Genomic DNA, 19,641 nt, shown 5'->3' with positions numbered 1-19,641 from the left:
ATTAGCTGTGGAAATCAAGACAATACTTCTTTACTTGCTGAGCTATTGGCAAGTCTCATTTCATTATAAAGGGTGCACTCAAAAACATACTGATGAGCACCACAAGAAATCTTAACCGATTAAACAGGGAGGTAAAGGCCTTGAAGTCCTAGCCATAATCCCAGTAAGGGAAAAGAAAGCCTTAGACCTCTGGTGAAAGATTCCCAAATGGGAAACAACACAGCTGCATGGAAAAGTTAACTGTATTTTTATCTGCCTTTAAATGATAAGCTTCTCCTGAAAGATTATCCTTCCTTTGAAGGGTTAGAAACTTTCAGAGGCAGGAATCACAGGCTGATTTTTTGATCTTTAGAAATAAACACCTGGCCTGTGAACATTACATGTACTCCACCCTATTGGAGTGGATAGATTGGAAGATAAAAAACAGAAGGACAAAAAAACCATCTTGGCCTCTTGAAATCAAACAAAGAAGGAGTGAAAACACCATTTTTTTCTCTCTATTTCAGTGGGTCCAGGATTACCCCTGAAGGTTTTAATAAAGTCAAAATAGTTTTGCCTCTCAGCCAAGCCACTTCAGCTAGGGAGACCACAATCTGGGTCAGTTTCTCCTACAAAGAGCAGCAATGCTTGGAGAGATGTCAGCTTATGGCATGTTTCAGGACCTCTTGCTTTTTAATGCAGTTAAGCACTAACACACTCCTCTCATGCTCATGATCACTGAAGGAGGAATAACCTACTCAGTAAAACAGAATTCAGCGTACAACTCATCACAACCACTCTGTTGCAGAAAATTCCCCATACATCTTTGAACACTAAATTCTTTGCTTTCCTGCTTAACGTTACTCTTCTGGGTAAAAAAGAATTCAAGGCCTAGAGACATATTATTTTTGCGTAATAAAGTTATACATATGGATTCAACTCAGCTAGGAAATGTCAACTTAGGGCTTGTCTTCATGAGGAAATTTACTGTAACTAGTCTACCAGTATAATTATATTGCTATAGCTCTACTGGTAAAATTCCCCTGTTGAGCCTTATTCATAACAGCAGCAGCCTTTATGGTTTATTTTTGTCGACTATGCCAAAAAAGGCCCCTGCTCCAGAAAGGCCACAACAATTCACAGGGGAGGAGGGGGAAGGAGCTGTACCAGGGCAACTGAAGCAGTAAGAACAGTATAGAAATGGCAGAATATTTCTCTGTATTAATGTAGTTTTTGCTACAAAAAAAAATTAAGGACTGTAAGAAAGCTATAGAGTACATCGGATTTGTTTGCAGGCAAGGTATATGCCAGCTTTATGCCACATTCTTCGGTTTGTGGAAGTTCCCCCAGCAGGACACTACTCTGCAGCTGGCTCAGCTTCAGCCCCTCCATGCGCATCCTTTTGTTCTCGCATTCTCCCCAGCTCCGCGGCACATTTCCTAGGCGCTCGCTCTTGCCGTCATTCCCTCACAGCCCGACTGCCCTGGCTCCCCTGGATAGAGCACTGACCCTCCAAAACAAACCGGTGTTAAAGAACAGTCCCTCTGGTTTACAGCTTGCATCTTCTGGGACGAGCCATAGCTGAAAAGCAAATAGCTCCCTTTGCAAAAAGGGATTTTAAAACAATCGCCCTTCACTTCAGCGGGGGAAGAATGCGGAGACAAAACAATGAGCCATCTGTGCACCCTTCCCTCCTTCCCTTGTCCCTACCCTCTGGGCTTAAATCAGAAGTCCCCAAGAGCGGCAGCATCCCCCTCCACCTCCTCCCACTCTGTTTACCTCCTGCAAAAAACAGGGGGGTTTTTTTTGTTTGTTTGCTTGGCTTTCTTGTTTTTTGGGGGGAGGGTGTAGGGGGAGGAATTGTGGGTTTATTTCTTTCTTTACTTTTTGTTCTCAAGAGCTCTAAGAGAATCTTTCACTAAACCTCAGCCCCCGTTGTCAGGTGGTACCCCATCCACCCCAAATCAGCTTTGTCAGCTCAGCAAAAAACGCCTCCCACCAGACAATCCGGTCCCTGTTTACCATCCCTGGAGGCAGAGAGGCGCTGAGGAGCACCGGCCACCCCTTTGTCCAAGGAGGGGAATACCATGTGAATGGGAGACCACCAAAGATTTACAGCCGCCTTTTGTTAGCCTGGTGCCACTGCCTCTTGGGCCTTGCTTCAAAACGGAGATGACAGTAGAGGTGCAGGCTAGGCTTAGTCATTACTATCAGGTTTGCTGCTTAGGAGAGGGACACACTGACAGTCTATATTTTCAAATAAAATCTGTAATTGGTAACCACTGTCCCATCAAGACAGAAGCAGACTTTCCTAGCACCGTATTAGGTAGCAAGGCATGTTCCCAACTCTAAGTCTGCACCGAGGAAAAAAGGGGATTAGGTCTGAATAAGAGCATTCAGATGCATCTCTTCAAACATTCGTTTTGTTAGTATCATTATTCCAACAACCAAAAGGATAAAAAAAATTGACACCCCCCCCCTCTTTGATCTCACAGCTGGAGTGGCCACAGAGCTCCAAAAGAAAAAGAAAAAAAAAGAAGCAGCTTTTACCTTCATGTCCTACTGGAAAAAAAAAATTATCTTTTAATTACTGCTTTTTTTGCTTTTGGAGCATCCTAAACGGATCTTTATCAAATAGCACAGTCTTTCACTAGAAGACCCAAGTCTGATCCCCAGTCTCCCCTCTTCCCAGCAGGCTGAGCTCACGGGGAGAGCAGAACGCGCGAGCTCTCCCACGTCATTCAGCACTAACCCAGACGAGAGCGAGGAAGCCCTAGCTCAGGCCAGCTCCCCTCCCGTGTGCCAAGATCATATACACACGAGATCTGCTGACAGAAAGAGATCATCCAGTTTGAACATTGTGTCCCTTGCCCTGCATGGCAGGAAGGGGCTCATCTTACCAGGATGTACGTACAGATGCGCTACTGAACAGGAAGCTGGTGTTGCCTTTGGTAATGTTCAGCTATAAACTTCCAATCTTTTTCTTTTTTATTGAAAACAGTCCTTCTTGTAAATTCAACTACTGTGCTGTAAACACTAAATGAATTTCCTTCAATGCTCCAACAAATCCCAAATCTAACACAGTTTGAGCGTGCATTGGTCCTGCAGCCTGTGCACACGAACACACAGATAAACCACAGCACAAAGCAGACCTCTCTCTGTAGGTGGCCCACGTCTTCCATATTATTAACGGTGCTAACTACCTCCAACAAATGACATTTGGAAGCCAAGTGCACTCTGTACTGAGGGGAGGGGGGGAAGATTTCCCCATGGTGACCATAGCTTCAAGGGAGGTCTGCCTCCAGCAGAGAAACACAAGTCTTAGACAGTCCTGGTGCATTACCTCGGTGATCTGAGGGACACTGTCAAAGGGGCACGTAAACAGGCATGACACTTGCTTTAACTGTTTTTTTGCCTGGTCTCATGGAAGTGAAGCATACAGAATCACACCTGTGCATGTGCTTCTTTAAAGCGTCCCCACAATTTTTGAACCCACTGGTCAAATGCGACCAAATCCTTCAAAAAGGAGAGCAGTCCCCAAACCACCACAGTTCTAAAAACTAGGCAGAGACAAGCAGCCAGATAGAAGAGATGGAACTACAAGTGCTCCCAGTAAGCAAGTTTCTGTAGAAGCACAACTATATTTCTAGACACCTGAGAATCCACACAGGAGAGAGCCGTTAAGAGTACTCTAATTGTGGAAAAAACTCAGTCCAACTCGCATCTTTGGACACCAAAACATCCAGCCACAAGACAAATTTGTAAGAAACCAGACCTTATTAGCTCCCTGCAGCTGAAACCACCCATTTCAATTCTGAGGGATTCTTAAATAAGCTATCATTGAAAGGAAATACCTTTTTTTTTTTTTTTTGGGGGGGGGGGTGTCACAGAACACCCTAGTTCTGTGGCCTCTCCCTTCCCACTCTGCCATGAGCTCTCCTCTCCCCTCTGTCTCAGAAAAAAAGACTAACTGGAAAAATAAGCATTACATTTGGAGTTGATCTCTGATGGACAGACAGGAGAACTATGAAGAAAAAGGAAGTTTAGAGTTCAGTGCCCACCTTGGGCCCTCACCCCTGCAGCCTTAGCTCTTGTATCTCCTTTCCAAACTCATGTTTACCCACGTCCCTTTTCACATCATTTCCTTCTGCTGGGGCAGATGCTACATCTCTAGCAACAAAGCCCAGAAGAAATATTTCCTTCAGTGTACTGGCTAAAGTACAATTCCTACAGACGAAGTCATGGCAACACGAAGCAGGAAGCCACAGAGGACGGGGAGAAGCTTGTCGGAGCGATGCCAAGTCTCCAGAATTTCTCTGCTCTCACAGCTGCTCCCCACAACCAACCCCTCACAGTCACAGCTCATGAAAGCCTGACCTGAGAACAGAACCACTGTTTCTACCCTCCTGTTCCTCAACTTGAAGATCTGTCCCCAAAACTCAACCTCCCTTCCCTATTCCATGTGCTAAAGTGGCTTCCCAGTAGCCAACCCTTACACGGCAGGTGCCATTTGACTTCAGAGCTAATATAGCCCGGTGAAACAAACTGAGAATGAGGAGGGGAGGGTTTGCACCTCTAAGCTTTTATTTAAGAAGGTCCTTGGTCTCCTCCGCATGGAGTATTCTTAAATCTCACATTTGGAAGAAATGTGGAAGCCATGAAAGCTGGAAAAAAACCTTGGGATTTTAATAATTTTCCTGGAATTGCAGACTCAATTCCCAAACTAAACTGAGTGGATCTTTCCTCCCTTCAAGGCAGACACACTGAACTCTGTAAAAACTGCTTCAAGATCTCCTCTGAAATATCAACCCAGAACAACCATTACCCTTCCCTGATTTACTCTCTTTTTAAAGATCCTTTATTTTATTGCATTTTCGTGAAGACAAAGAGAGGTAGAGTCCATCTCCAGCTTTTTAGAAGCGTTCACTGTCACCTTGGAGTCAATGTAATATTTCAGTGGTGCTTTAAGCATGTAGTTTATGAAACACTTAAGGGACCCATTAAATATCGAAATTTAAGCCTAAAGTCTGGCAAGCTGAGGGCAGTGAGCTTTTGAATTTATGAAAAGCTACAGAACTAAGAGGCCACTAAAGTGACAGCTGTCAGCACCACTCCATCCTACATTCATGCAGGCTTAAAAGAGAAGCCAGCAGGCACTCAAAAGAAAGAGAGCACTCGTTCCAACTTTCAGGCTATTTTCTAAATACTCTTTTCAAACTCCTTTCATGCTCGGAAAAAGCCTTCCAGAAAACATCCACCCCTCCGCAAGCCTTGCATTTGTTACCTGATCCAGTTTTGCGCTCCTTTTTCTTCCTCCCAGCTCTAACAAGCATCCTTGCCCTTTTACAAGTTAAGGTCATTCAGAGGATCTATACAAGCAAGCAGAACACAAGCTGGACCGGAGATCGTGAAAGGCTCATGCTTACCCTCACCTTTAATAGGGAGGCACCACCCACCGAGACAACACGTTATCCCGGCGTGCACTGCGCCCGCTCGATCCAAATGGTAAGTAGCCCAAATCAAAAGGACCACAGCAAGTTGGAACCTGTCGTCTCCGCGGGTGGCACCACGCATCTGTACTGGAGACGGAGGCAGCTGTAATCTGTTCGGTTTTATGCAAATGTGATGCTGCACTTAGGCTCCCGGCAAGCTGCCAGAAAAGCCCTCGTCAATATGACGCTTGTGTGGACCAGGAAACCCAATTATTGAAATTTACGTTAAAAGCTGGACATCAAAACACACTTGGAGTGTTTCTTCTCAGGATGCAGGAAGGCCTCAAATGCACAACTTATCTTAAGCTAGCGATAATTTAAATTTTGCTTTCTATTATGGCTCTGGATTACAGCCTTGCAATTGTAATACAAATAAGACTATTCAAGGTTTTCAGGGATTTGAGTTTCATGGGTCTCATTTTCCACGCACTTTTAAAATTGTTGACAAAAAGGGCGAGCACTTGTTGAACTACAAGAATAATTAACTGGAGATCCGGCCTTGGCCTTACTGTGAACCGGAGCTAGGAGCCAATTTGGCAAAAAACATATCACTTTAGCTCCCTGGACAGCCCTTCGGACCCATGGGCCAGCACAATCCAGGGGCCAAAGCACGCCGTGACACAGCAAGAGCTGAAGTTGCCACTGACCGAGTCTCCTGAGTCCAGCTACAATTGCTAAAGCCGTTTCCCTCGGATGCCTGCTCTCCGCATAGTCAGAAGTCACCACCGCGCTTGGAAACCGCAGGAAGGATCAGGTGTCTGTGCCTTGACCCTGCCAAAAGACAGTCTGGCATCTGAGCATGAATCCGCAGTTGCCAGCTGAGATGCTGCACTTTGCACTGAAGCACGGGGCTACGTTCCCTACTGCTGACTTTGCCGTGGGGCCGGAGCTGCCAGCGAGGGGGGAAGAGGGAGCAGGACCTGCCACATCTCCTGCAGCCAGAGCGGCCAGAGGCTCCCTGCCAGCACGCACACGTTACCTCTACCCATCCCTGCCATGCAGGATCTTTCTTTCAGAGAGCAGTAACAGTCGAGAAAAAGAAAAAAGAAAAAAGAAAAAAAGTTCTATTCTAAGCCTGCCACATGGATTCAAAGAGTTACACATCAGCTTTGATTTTAAAGCAGAAAGGAAAGTTAAAAATGGAGGAAAAACTTGCAGAAGTGTCACAGAAGGATTTCTGCTGCCACTCCGGTTGTGCAGCATGCTCGACTGGAGAGACTTACTGCCATGCAAGCGACTTGGCGTGAAATCCCGCTGAAAGGCCTGCGGTTCCGTAACGCTGTCATGACGTCATGATTCAGGATTTTTACAGCGATCAGCCCAGCACAGCTGGTGTCACGGTTGCCATTATACCATGAAACACTGAGTGTTTTTAAATGAAAAAGGTTTCCCCATTTGAAATTCTTAGATTTCTTCTATGTTATTCTGTAGACTCTTAAAAACAGACCTGTTTTGTAAGCAGAGCATAGCTGATATTTAAGCAGAGCAGGAAACAGTGCTGTTTTAACTGAAAATAAATCTGTCAGCAAGGAGGCACAGGGAGAGCTCCACTTCAGACTTTTCAGGTTCTTATTAAAAATATAAATTAAAATAAACTTTTTCACATTACTTGCTACATCTGTTTGCTATTCCATTATAAACAAAAATATAGAGGCCTCCTATTCAGCTTTGGTTCACTCAAAAACCCTCAAGAAGTCCTTTTCATTTCATACTGCATTATAATCGGTCTAAATTGTACTGCAACACCAGAAGAGGCCTACGAGAGAGAAGTTATGCATTACCCAAAGTCAACGAGGGAGATTTCAAAGGCCTCTGGCAATATACTACCTTTCCCTTTCTAAAGGATGAAAGCTGGCAGGGTTACGGAAACACATCCCTGTTGTAGGAACCCTGCCGACTGTCACAAGCAGGTCCAGCTCTACACTCTTGCAATGTTTTTTTGAGGAAGAAAAGAAAAAATATATCTCCAGAGGCCAGGTCAGTGTGACACCAGCTTTAAAGGAAACCTTCCAAAGATTTAGACAACTCCACCGTCACCCTATGCTCCTGCCAACCGTCCCGTGGCATGTGTTATCTGTGACAGCACAATTCCAAAGTCCTTCAAGAGACAAATATGAGATTGATACCTAATTCTCTTAAACAAGGGCTTTATTAAATTGCCTCCCAGAGAACAAGAGCTTCTTGAATGCACAGAATAATCACTACATTCATGCAGGGCGCGTGCAGTGCCAATCTGCTGATATGCAGTTCAGGCAGACAGTCATGTTTCAAGAGTATTTAGCAAACAGTGACTGCCACTGGGAACAAGCAGCGTTGGTGGGTGCTGAGCTCATTTTAAATCTCTCCTGTGCCTGTCTCCAGTGCTCGCATACCAGATGATAATTTCAGGTTCAACGTTTAGGAGATGTGTAGGCTTTGACAGCCTTACCACATGCATAAATGTATATTAAGACTATTCACAATTAAGACAGAGCCAGCTCCAGCCTTCTCGGCAGCATATGTAATATTGTATTTTGTAGCCCCAAGGATAAAGCTAAAATAAAGACAATGCAGGGTGCAGACAGCTGAGCTTTGCGGGGCAAGTGACACAGGGACTCCCCGCTCCGGAGCCCAGGAACAATGTTCCAGCCCACACAGAGAGAACGGACAAACATACATACACATGGGGCACAGAAATCACTTTGACAGCTCTGAACAGCCCTGTCCTCAACAGGTTTCTGCCAAAGCCTGCAAAGCAGCACAGCACCTCGGGCTCGCTGCTCACACGCAGCGCCCAGCTGCAGGCTCCTGCTGCAGCGCGGCACTCCCAGCAGCCAAGGCGGACTCGCTCACCGAGCCCCGGTGCTCCCCTCCCAGGCCAAGGTGTGGGCACGGTGCTCAGGCCACGCAGACCTCCCGGAATCTGGAGAGGACTTTGCCACTCCTTCCTTCTGCAGGCCTAGGAAACTGCCTGCTGCCTATGTCTAGAGCATTCTTTCTGTTTTGTTTTTTTAATTCCTGTGAACTGTAACCAGCGAAAGGTTTCTGAGTATGAATTTCCAGAGCGAAGCATTTAACAGTATGAAGACACAGAAGGTCTCATCCCAGGCAGATTTTTGAAATTGTGATATTCCATCCATGTGATATTTTCACCCCTTCTCCTCCAGCTTTCCACTATAGAATAAGAGCAGTATTTGGTGAGAGCAGCATTTGGTGAGAGCAGCCCGCGTTTGAGAGGCCAGAGTGTGTGCTACAATCAGCGGCAAGAAGGCTATGTCCTTACATATTTGCTTCTTCATTCATAAAAATGCATTAAGCCACCCCTCACCCTTGATGTCCTCAGGGGAGACCCCCATGTCCACTCTCTACTCTCTCCCCAAACGATCAGGCAAGAGTCTGAGCAAAAAGGATAGCCTCACCCCGAGTCAGTCAGTCTCAGGCTGATAAGCCACCGAAAAGGGGAAGTCAGCAGAATGCTTTCTCCCCACAGAATTCACTTCCAACAAAATGAAGCAGCCAAACACAGATGACCTAATCTTGGCAACCTCATATTCTTAGTGGCAAAGATGAAATTTGAGAAGAAAAGGCATCATGTGTGAAGACCTGCACATCCAGGACTGGGTCTCTTGTGGAAATGAGGGAAGGAAGCCTTTATTTCCCATTATTTTCTTTCACCTTTCTCTTGCCCTGCCTTGTCTCTGCCCCAGCGATTAGTGAATGGGGTTTGTTGGTCAAACCCTCCACGCAGATCTCAGCAACACCACGGTTCTGTATAGACTTCCCTCTTAGAAGAGGTTTGTCTTCTGAAAAATGGTGCTGTACCCACAAACAGGAGCGGCTGCCTTGAGGACATGGATAAGGTTAAAGAAGCTGCTTGACTGCTGCTGTTGCAAGAAAAGCACCTGGATGAAAAACTGCTGGCTGAAACTTAACCAAGACAAACAAAAGAGCTCGAATGAACGAATCGGGGCCTTTGCTGCAGCATTCATCACGGATATTTATCCTACAGCTATGAAACAGCACAAGACAGTTTCACTAAACTAAGAGCTAAGGAACAGCAACCCTGGAAACCTTTTTCAATTTCTAGTTAAAAGGCTGTGATCACAGCCCCAAGATCATGACAGCTTGGCTGCTGCAGCTCACTTTATATAAAGTTAAGCAGCAAGGCCAGTAAAAGACATACAAGAATAAGATCAGGCCAGATTGCTTGCCCAATGCGATACAAAACACCTGCTAAGGACTAACAAGCTAAGATAATCACTCAATTATTGGAGAGAATAAAGGCAAATAACTACCATTTTATGCTTCTGTACTATAGATTGGCATCTTATACAGCAGCCACTGGGATGGCAGTCCACTCGCTGACACTAACATTGCTGTGCCAGCAGCAGAAAAAATGCCCTTACAGCAGTTTTCCAGAGAAAGGCATTAACACGCACAGGGAGGGGTCAGGATTTAAGCATATAACCATAACATACCAACAAGAGTGGAGGAAAAAAAGAAAAAGAAAAAAAAGACATTCAGGAAGAAAAGAAAAAACAATCCTCCCCGCCAACATTTATACTAACAAGGAAGTACACTGCATTCAAAGTGGGCCCTAATTCTGAAGCGGGGAACACAGTACATCTTCTATATGCAAGCAGCAGCACACGCCATCCCTTAGCAAGACCAGGACTACAGTATTCACAGCAGAAGAAACAGCTGATCAAATAAGCGCAACAGCAGGACAGGGTTTTACCTAGCCCCCCCAAATGCAATACAAAAAAGAACACACCCCAGCAGAACTCATAAGAGACTTACTCATGTACTCTGTTGTCTCCGTATAAGTCGCTTAACCCAAAGCTGACATAGTGCCAGTGCTCAGGAACATTCAGCGCGGGGTTTCCCAGGTTCCTGTACATGCTAACGTAGTCCAGAGGATCAGGTCCCCCCAGCCTGCATTAAAAGAAAAAAAGTTTTAGGTAAATTAGTTTATTTGAGACAAATTATAAGTGTCCACAGATGCTACAGTGGGCTGTACAAAGACCTGCTTTAAATCATAGCCAGTGACAAAAATGAAATTAGCATGTTCAAGTTACCTTTAAAAAAACCTGAAGAGAAAGGCTGGGTTAAGTCCAGAGAGCTTCAAGGACAGGAAGGCAAAGTACATATGTGCAACATACTAAAATGTTTTTAACGTTAAAGCATGAAAACCTCTGGAAAATCACATTAAAGTTTCCACAAAACAAAGAAAATTGGAAAATTATACTAGTAAAGAGTGATAGCTGTATCTGCACTGCAAACTTAATTCAGGCCAGAAGCATATACCTCAACTTAATGAAAAAAACCCTGCTACTCCTTAAAGCAAAATTTGAAGTGGTTAAGTTTTGAGAAGAGTAATCCATACTTCTGAACATAAGCACAGACATTAAAATAGTGGAGGAGAAAGTACCAATTCAGAAAAACTTAGTACCAGAACTTGTAAAATACACTAGCTGTATCAATCAAGAATGACTAAGAAGCATAATTGCCACCTCTGCTTCAACATTAGAATTGGCTACACAAGAATATTACTTAAAAGTCAACGCAGCACAGTCAGCAGACTGCATTAAATCACCCAAACTGTCAGAAATGCTTCTCATTACAAGAGAAGAGGAAACTTGGTTGTCGTGCTAACAGAGTTAGTGCGAGTACGCTCGTTCTGCAGCTTCTTGCAGTCACATCTGGCTGTGCAGAGGCAGGTAAACTCCCCACTGAACGAAGGAACATGCTAGTCTGTTTTGCTTGCTGTTTGCCCTGTCAGTCATAAAACAAACAGGATAGAAAAAAGCAAGAAGAGACAAGACATCAAACCATGTACCACAAGCGTTTATGGAATAGCATGAGCAGCTCTTTAACTGTTTCCTGTCTCCAACTCATTTTTTCAATCAAGTAAAATACTTCCAACTGCTCAGAACAGGAGAATCCAAACTAGTATGACTCCCTTCATTCAAACCACTTATTATACATTAACTCCCCTCATCCACATCATCTGTTTAGACCCTGGTCCTCTCATGTGCAGGTTCTGGGGCGTGCCTATGCTTCCCACACTAGCCCTGTGGCTTTGCCCATCACCATTACGCGCTCCACAACCGCTGCATGAGAAGCATTCCAGTGCCTCATTTTTGTTCCACGATTAAAGTACCATTGCCTTTTATCAAACAGCGGCAGGTTTGGGAAGACACTTTTTAAGCATTCAGCCTGCTAGTCAGGCTGCCCATAGCACGCTCAGCTCCTGCTCTGCTCCATGCCTCCTCCCGGGAGCGCTTGTGCTCCGTGTTTGGATTCACATCTTGCCTTAGCAAGGAAGTTCTGGGGTGATCATACAGCGAAACCTAGCTACTATCCCTCTCCAAGCCAGCACCCTTCTCAAAGTCCCTTCCGGCAACTCAGAGGAAACTCTGACAAGCATTCTAGTCCTCAGTCTGTAACCAGGCTGCTGGTAGGACAGCTAGGGTTCACCTAGCAGCTTCAGAAAACAGGCAATCAATGCAGAAGAGATTTAATCCTCACCTTGCACAGCTATTCCTAGATCAGATTCACTGAGCACAGCAATTCTTCGAGGCTCATTTAGTAGAGACCCTCGAGACAGAGTGCTTCAGAGCTGGGGCAGTTAGCTTGGCAGAACAGAGGCATTAAAGCTGCTCTTCCAGTTCTGCACAGGCCTCATCGGAGCTGCAGCGTCTGAACTTCTCCATCATCAAGTTTCCTGTTGTTTCCAGAAGGACCCCAAAAACTCTTAAGCAGTTTCCTAGTGATAGTGTTACACTATCTAAAACCTTATGCCTACCCTCCACTGCCCAACTCCGAAGTCTCTTACTGAGTGAAAGAAAGTGCTCATCTGTCTCATGAATAGCTGCAGAACCACCATGGACTTTGTATTTGGGAAGCTGAAAAAGGAAGGAGATCCTGATAAGGATTTTCTTACAATTAGGGTGGCTATCTTCTGTGCAGCATCTCTAGAGGGGCAAGAAGAAAAAGAGCACGAGCTGAGCACAGTGCATTCCCACCTGAAGCCTAAGGAGACCAACAGAGCAAGGAGCATGTTTAGGGTACATACCAGCAGGAAGAAACACAATAGAATTGGACAAGTATTTAATCTAGAAGGCTCTAAAGTTGCCCATACGGTGCAAGATGGACAGCTTCCAATGACACAATCAATATATTGCTTTTATGACACCACCAAGCTCCTCAGATATCAAGAGGGGTACTTCGCAAAAGAAAGGAAGACAAAACCACAGAGCAACAAGCACAAAAATTCCCAACTGCTTTTAAAGATATACAAAATAATATACCAGCTTGTTGTATTAAAAGGCTTTTATGAAAAAATAACAGTGGATCAGCTGGAAGGGCCTGTGGGCTCTCTCAGTGAGTGCACTGCCTCTCTCATTACTGCAGGGGAAAAAAACAAAACAGAGTAGGATTATTTAAGATGAGTGACCTTCCTTAAAGCAGTTTCCCTCCTCTTAGTCACCTAAGGCCATTGCAAGGGCTCCATGCCAGCTTTAGCTTCACAGCTGGTCAGTCAAGGATGCAGCCGAGGATACCACAGCAGGAGAGGACATGAGCATCCCACCACGAGCAATGGGACAGAGTTCAACTAGGCAAGGGCTAAGTCGTAACTATGCAACCTTTAGGTTCTCATACAACAGAAGTGCTTTTATGGTGTAAAAGGTAAATTGGAAAGTAAACACGGGGTATGCATGTTAGGCCCTGGGATGGAGTAGAGTTCGATCCTTAAAGGCAGCCTGTAAAAACCCATTCTTGTAACTCTAGTGGTATCTTGAAACACTTAGGAAAAAAACTAGTTCCACCTGACATTCCCCATCTCCACCTGCATTTCAGTTCCCTCCCCCCCATCACCAGGTTGCACCAGACACTGTCTGAGATCTCTGCAGCAAACGTTCGGCCAGGTGGTTATGTTCAGAGTAGTGGCACTGACCTGCTGGCCAACTCTCAAACTCCACATGGCAATAACTTCTAGCACAGTAATGGGGACGTAGCCAGCTGGAAGTGATTCTAGCCAGGATACAGCCGCACTCCTCCTAGGAGCAGCCAAGCACAGGGTCTGTGTATAACTGCCCTATACTTTGCAGGCATGCAGAGCTCCTTTGCCCCAAAAGCACTGAGGGCGGCCAGGCCATCTCCGTAGCCCAGTATTTGCTAAGAAACCCACGTGGAAAGCTGTAACAGTTTATTTTCCCCTGTCTCCGGCTTTAGAGCTCCTTTTTGTGCAGGATAGAAGAGGAGTGAGTGACACAAACACCTGAATTCCTCATGAGCAGCAACAGTCACACACAAATTTTCAGTTACCTGACTGGGAAGACTCCAGAGCAAGAGAGGTCAATACAATGATCAGCAAAACTGTGTGGGAGGTCAGCAAGTGGTTGGAGCAGATGAATAAGATTTGCAATGAGGGGAAAACACCTCCACGTGCTATGCAACAAGTTTCTCCTGCATGCATAAAACCTGCTTCCAAACTGGGTTTAATAACACCCTAGATGCCAGATGATTCACACTGGAACACTGTTTGCTGACACAAGGCATTTTGACACTCTGACAACGCACAAAACAAACAAACCCTTAACTGTCCCCTTTTCAGGGCAGGGACTTCTCTGCAAGCACGCTCGTCCCCAGGGCTACTCAAACGGCATTCTTCGGATCAGATGCAACAGGGAGCAAATTCCGCCTAGACTTCGCTAGGCAAGCCAGACATCCCTCCCTCATTCCTGCAATCAACTCTGTACTTCCCCCAAAACACCAAGCCTCCCACAGGATCAGCAGCATCAAACTACCCAAGAGCCAGGTGCAAAGACACTGTGCCAACCAGCTCAGGAGAGCTGAGCTCTGCTTTGTGTAGAGCAGACCTGGTCAGAGTTAGCTACACACCAGTTTACACGCTACACAGTAATCCAGATGGACCACGTTTATTCCCCAAGAAATCCGGCAGGCTTGAAAGTGATTCAGATAAAGTAAAAAGCCTGTAGCAGTAACTAATTTTGAAAAATACACAACCATGCCATACAGCTATGCTGAAACCACTACAACTGCAGGAGCATCTAGCACTAGCTTTAAGCCGGCTACCTGGAGGACAGCTAGTAACGTGCTCATGGCAACAGAGCTCAACCAAGGCTAGTCAGCACAGATATTCATCCAGTTTCAGGGTCAGGTTTGACTGCTACACTACCTAGTCAAGCACTGCTAACGCCTGCTCTGGGACGTCCTCCCACCCACAGTCACTACCGCACTGTTCGACCTCGTATCACAATCTACATATCAGTACAAGGGTTCACACAAAGAGCTGGAAGCGTTGGAGGATTTTATTAGGAAGAGCCAAACTTCAAAGCTACAGGTACAGTACAAATTTGTTACATTCTCTATTCATGGAGCTCCTTTAGGAGCAAGAAGGGCAGCCTCAGGGGAAGAACGGTATTTGCATCCGCATGAAGAATCATCTTTTGACTGATGTTAAGAGTGCTCTGAAGTTTCTGTTGAAGGAGAAACCCAAAGTGGGCAGAAGGGAAACAGCTCCACAATGAGAAAAACATTGGGAAATCCCCAGTCTGTTTACACCCTGAAAAGTCTCCAGGGGGTCCTTTATAATCATTTCCAGCAGCTGACAACAGGTCTGCTTTTCTTAGCTACCTTTTGCCAACCCTTCAGGAGTGGTCCATGATCCCCAAGTAGCCTCAGCCCACAGGTCAGAGCACTGGTTCTCAAGAACACGGCATAAGTTCAAGACGGAGGATGAAAAAACCAACAGTCCAGCCTGAATTCTACATATTCCAAAACCTAGCACAAAGCAATGGAAGTATAAACTTGCTTTTTCACTTGCAGTTCTGTGCATCAAGATATTCCACTTCAGAGGTATTCAACCACATTTTTTAAATAAAAGCAGGTATTGGATGGCAATGGAGACTAAGTCCTTCTCAGGGCACAGCCTTTCACAAATATAGCCAGAAGCTTTGCCAAGAAGCTCCGATTGCAATCAAGAACACTCTCCCAAGATATGCAAATAGTGTTAAAAAAAAAGAGAGAAAAGAAAAAAGAGCTGCTAGTTTCATGAAATAATTTGCACAGCCAAATCCCTTCATTTCACAGGTATGTGATTCTGTGGATCCTCCAACTTGGAGAATATGCTCTGCCGTGCGAGCTCAAGAATGTAATTTCAACTCCCCGAACAAAAACTTGTTGCTAACTGTAGAGAAACTGATACATATTATTAAAAGCTGATTAGCTTTAGAATATTTCTCCTAAGGCAAGAAACTTGGTTCAGCAATTTCTCCTTTTAGTCTAAACCACCTAATAGCTCACAGCTTGGGCAAAGGAGGACAGACTAGTTGAGAGCGAGTGGTGGCATAAGTCACCAGACTTCAACAAAATCAACCCCCAAGTTTTGTCAGCTTTGCCAACAAAACGAGAAAAATACCTCAGCAAAGTACATGTATGCTAGACCTCGCACGAGAGCTTCCTGCGTGTGACAGCAGCAGTAAGGGCACCTCTGAAGTTCTGCTACAGAAGCTCTCAGTTCTCACAGCCAACTGAGATGACAGTAGGAAGAACCGTTAAGCAGAAAACACTAGTATAAACAGGCCTTCATATTACTTCTTGCATGCAATCCATCATCACTGCCAATAGCAGTTTTTCTAGTGTTTGAGCTCCAACTGCAGTGAGGTCCTAATCAAATCCTTAAGCAAACAGGAAGCAAGGATTCTTCCCAAAAAAGGGTCTCTGCCATTCCTCATTATAGACCCAAATCTCCCTCCATCCCACACACATCATCATCACTCTTGCCAGTAGCATTTTAAGCTGTTGACTCCTAAACCAAGATGACTGGAAACTCATGAAGCCTGAATATCTAAGATTAGATATTACAGGTACCTAAACAAACCGAGCAGACCACCACTGAAGTACCAAAGTACTGGTATGTACAGGTTACTAAGAAATTTTTTTTATTCCAAAGTCACAGATCTGCAAGATCTTTGTCTCAGTCCATTATGCCAGTTTAAGTAATTAACCAAAAAAACCCTGAGCAATGAGGACTAACAGCTATATTTCTCGTCTGGAACCTCAAAGAGCATCACTTATTTGGAAGACACCAGCAACAGCTTGCCTTTCAGAGTAAAACACAGGGAGGATGTTATTCTGTTGCTGCTCAGGACCCAACTGGGTAGGGACACACAGGTTAAAACTTACTGTAAATGAAGAAGTTAAGCTTTTGCTAAACTTTTTCAAAGTGCTGGAAGAGAGACTGGTCAACGTCAGGGCCAGCAAACAGTCAGTGGTGACCTGATCACGTTCCTTAGGTCCAGAAGAGGGGGCTGAACAGCAGAGCTTTAATAAAAAGCATGAGGGACTCCTCTTCCCACAGGGCTAGACACTAGACACTTATCTCGATAGCTAAACATCCAAGTACTTCCTTCATGCCACTCTCCCACATAAACAACTGCCGTTATTGGTGTCAGACACTGTGTCAGCAGAGATGGGAAGCAGCAGATCCTCAGCCTACAACAACACGTGGCTCTGCGAGGGCAGAAGAAGCTGCTTCTCTCCTGGGGGTTTTATGGGCACGTGCCACATGCATTCAGTTTGGAGGCCAGAGCACAGGTTCATTCTGGTTAACTCCATATTTGTACCCCAAGCTCCAGGGCAGAAGAGGAGCTCGTGCCCCCTGTCCAGCAGGAGAAACTCCAGGGCCACCCAATCCTCCGCGGCAACCTCTCTGCTGAGTAAAACTTCTCCCATGGCCTGCCCCAGCCAAGACCCTCTTTGGCCCCCATCCCTCACTCTGGGAAGCTCCATGTTCCCCTAAAACCCCCCAATAAAGTCACCTATTCTCAGTTCAGCCCCTCAGATCCCTGTTCTCCAGGGCCTCCCTCCCCAGCCCCCTGCACCTCGCCGCCTCCCTCCCCCCACCCCACTGCTGCCATCCCCAATCCCACCCCCAGCCCCACTGCTTCCCCCAAATGCCCACCAACCCCCATGCGATGCCCTCCAGCCCGAATGCACCCTCTCCAACCCCACGCAAGGCCCCCAGCCCCACACCAGGCCCTCCAGCCCCACACTAGACCCCAGCCCTACACCAGGTCCTGCAGCTCCACACTAGACCCCAGCCCCGCTGCTCCCCCCAGCCCCACACCAGGTCCTCCAGCCCCACTGCTCTCCCCAGGCCCTCCAGCTCCACAGTAGACCCCAGCCCCACTGCTCTCCCCAGCCCCACATCAGGCCCTCCAGCCCCACACTAGACCCCAGCCCCACACCAGGCTCCCAAGCTCCCCCCCCAGGCTCCCCAGCCCCACACGAAGGCCCCCCAGCCCCGCTGCTCCCCCCAGCCCCACATCAGATCCTCCAGCCCCACACCAGCCCCCCCCAGGCTCCCCAGCCCCACAGGAAGGCCCCCCAGCCCCGCTGCTCCCCCCAGCCCCACATCAGATCCTCCAGCCCCACATCAGATCCTCCAGCCCCACACCAGACCCCCCCCCCAGGCTCCCAAGCTCCCCCCCCCAGGCTCCCCAGCCCCACACGAAGCCCCCCAGCCCCGCTGCTCCCCCCAGCCCCACACCAGCCCCCCCCGGGGCCCCCAGCCCCGCTGGCCTCACCAGTACTTGAGGATGGCGGTGACCTGGAGCGGGTTGGGCTGGTCGGGGTACAGGCGGCGGCACTCGCCGTAGATGCCGTGCAGCCCCGGCGGGAAGAGCGACGGGACGGAGCCCGAGCCCGGCCCGCCGGCGGCGGCGGGGGGCGCCCCGCCAGGCCGCACGCCCTCCATGCGGGACGGCGCGGCGGAGGCGGCTGCTCCCGGCGCGGCCCTCGCTCGGTCTCGGTCCCGCTCCCGGTCCCGCTCCCGGCCCAAGCGGCCCGGCCCAAGCGGCGCGGCGCGGCGCGGCGCTGCGGGAGGAGGGGCGGGGCGGGCCCCCGCTGCCCGGGAGACCGCGAGTGGCAGGTGGCTCCGCCAATGGCGGCGCGCCGAGGGGCGGGGAAGCCCCGCCTCTTCCCCCTCCGCGCCCCGCCCCTCCCCGTCGCGGCGGAGGGGAGACGCGCGCGCGCCCTCTAGCGGCGGCGGCGGGGGAGGGCGCTGTGGGGCGGGGGGGGGTACAGAGCTGCTTGTGGGGCGCTGTGGGGCCCTGTGGGGAGGGGGTGAGGTACAAAGCTGCTGTGTGGGGAGCTGTGGGTCAGGGCGAGGCAGGGCAGCCGCGCCAGGCAGCGGAGGCTGCGGGCTCCCCCGAGGGAAGGGGGCCCTGTGGGGCAGGCCGTGGGGGCAGCCCCATAGCGGGGAGGGGTGGGGGGCCGGGCCTCCACTTTGACCAATTCTTACAGCACCTTCCCCCCCCACCACCACCTTTTTTTTTTATTTGCAGGTGCCTCAGAGGCTGTTGTTGAGCAATGCGAGCGTAAGGGATGCCCGATCAAGGGCTTCACCCCGCGGGCTGAGCGCGCTGAGGCCTGGCTCGCTCCTGGGTCACCGCCGCGTCTGTGGTCCTGCAGAGCCTTCCTTGTACGTATATGTGAGCCTGCGTACGTTCAATAACCCTATATGCCTTTGCTAGAGCAGCGTGCTGCTTTTTAATCAGTACAGGGAAGACTGAGCTATGGAGCGCTGAGAGGTTAGAATGAGGCTCCTGCTTGTGTTTCTCGGTTAATTAGTTGAAGAGACTTTACTCTAAAATCAATATTCACAACGTACCTTTTAGGAGATCACATGTAGTCAAGAAGCAGGCGAAGAGACAAACAGATGATTATACCAGGAAAGGAGGTGAGCAGTTGGTATTTTCATGAATCATTGCTTCCCGCAAAAAACAGTATTTCACTTGTCCTGTTATTGTGATCCCACTTTTTGTGACATCCATCCGAGAAGACAGTTATAGTCAACTGAGAAGATAAATATGATAAACAGAATCACGTATGAAATACTTCGTTGGCTTAATATACGTAATTAGTCTCTCTTGGCATTTATTGAGGTGATATAATACGGTCCTTGAAATAATTTAAAACCCTCCATCCTGTCATACCAAATAAAGCTCTTTTGCACTAGATGAAGGATAAATGTCACTAAAACAAAACAGATACCTGAGATGAGAGTATCTGCTTGGGTTTAAGGCAAAAATCACAGAAGAAAAGTCTTAGCATCTGCATGAGAGATATGGGGCAAGGTGGTCTAGTTCTGAATTAGCTT

General features: G+C 47.5%; 1 protein-coding gene across 2 annotated transcripts in view; it reads right to left on the bottom strand.

Annotated features, from left to right (window-relative positions):
- SUFU (SUFU negative regulator of hedgehog signaling) overlaps window positions 1-18,305 on the bottom strand; it is a 100,139-nt gene extending 81,834 nt beyond the window's left edge. For both annotated transcript variants that reach the window (XM_067300183.1, XM_067300184.1), the window contains exons 1-2: window positions 18,068-18,305; window positions 10,251-10,385 (exon numbers count right to left, since the gene is read on the bottom strand). In XM_067300183.1, the coding sequence (XP_067156284.1) occupies window positions 10,251-10,385; window positions 18,068-18,237 (305 nt within the window). In that variant the 5' untranslated portion in view covers window positions 18,238-18,305. The remainder of the gene's footprint in view (window positions 1-10,250; window positions 10,386-18,067) is intronic.
- Window positions 18,306-19,641: the final 1,336 nt, after the last annotated feature.

The sequence above is a fragment of the Apteryx mantelli genome, chromosome 7 (genome assembly GCF_036417845.1).
Source record: "Apteryx mantelli isolate bAptMan1 chromosome 7, bAptMan1.hap1, whole genome shotgun sequence".
Classification (NCBI taxonomy): Eukaryota; Metazoa; Chordata; class Aves; order Apterygiformes; family Apterygidae; genus Apteryx; species Apteryx mantelli.
This window is presented reverse-complemented; position numbering and strand designations above follow the sequence as displayed.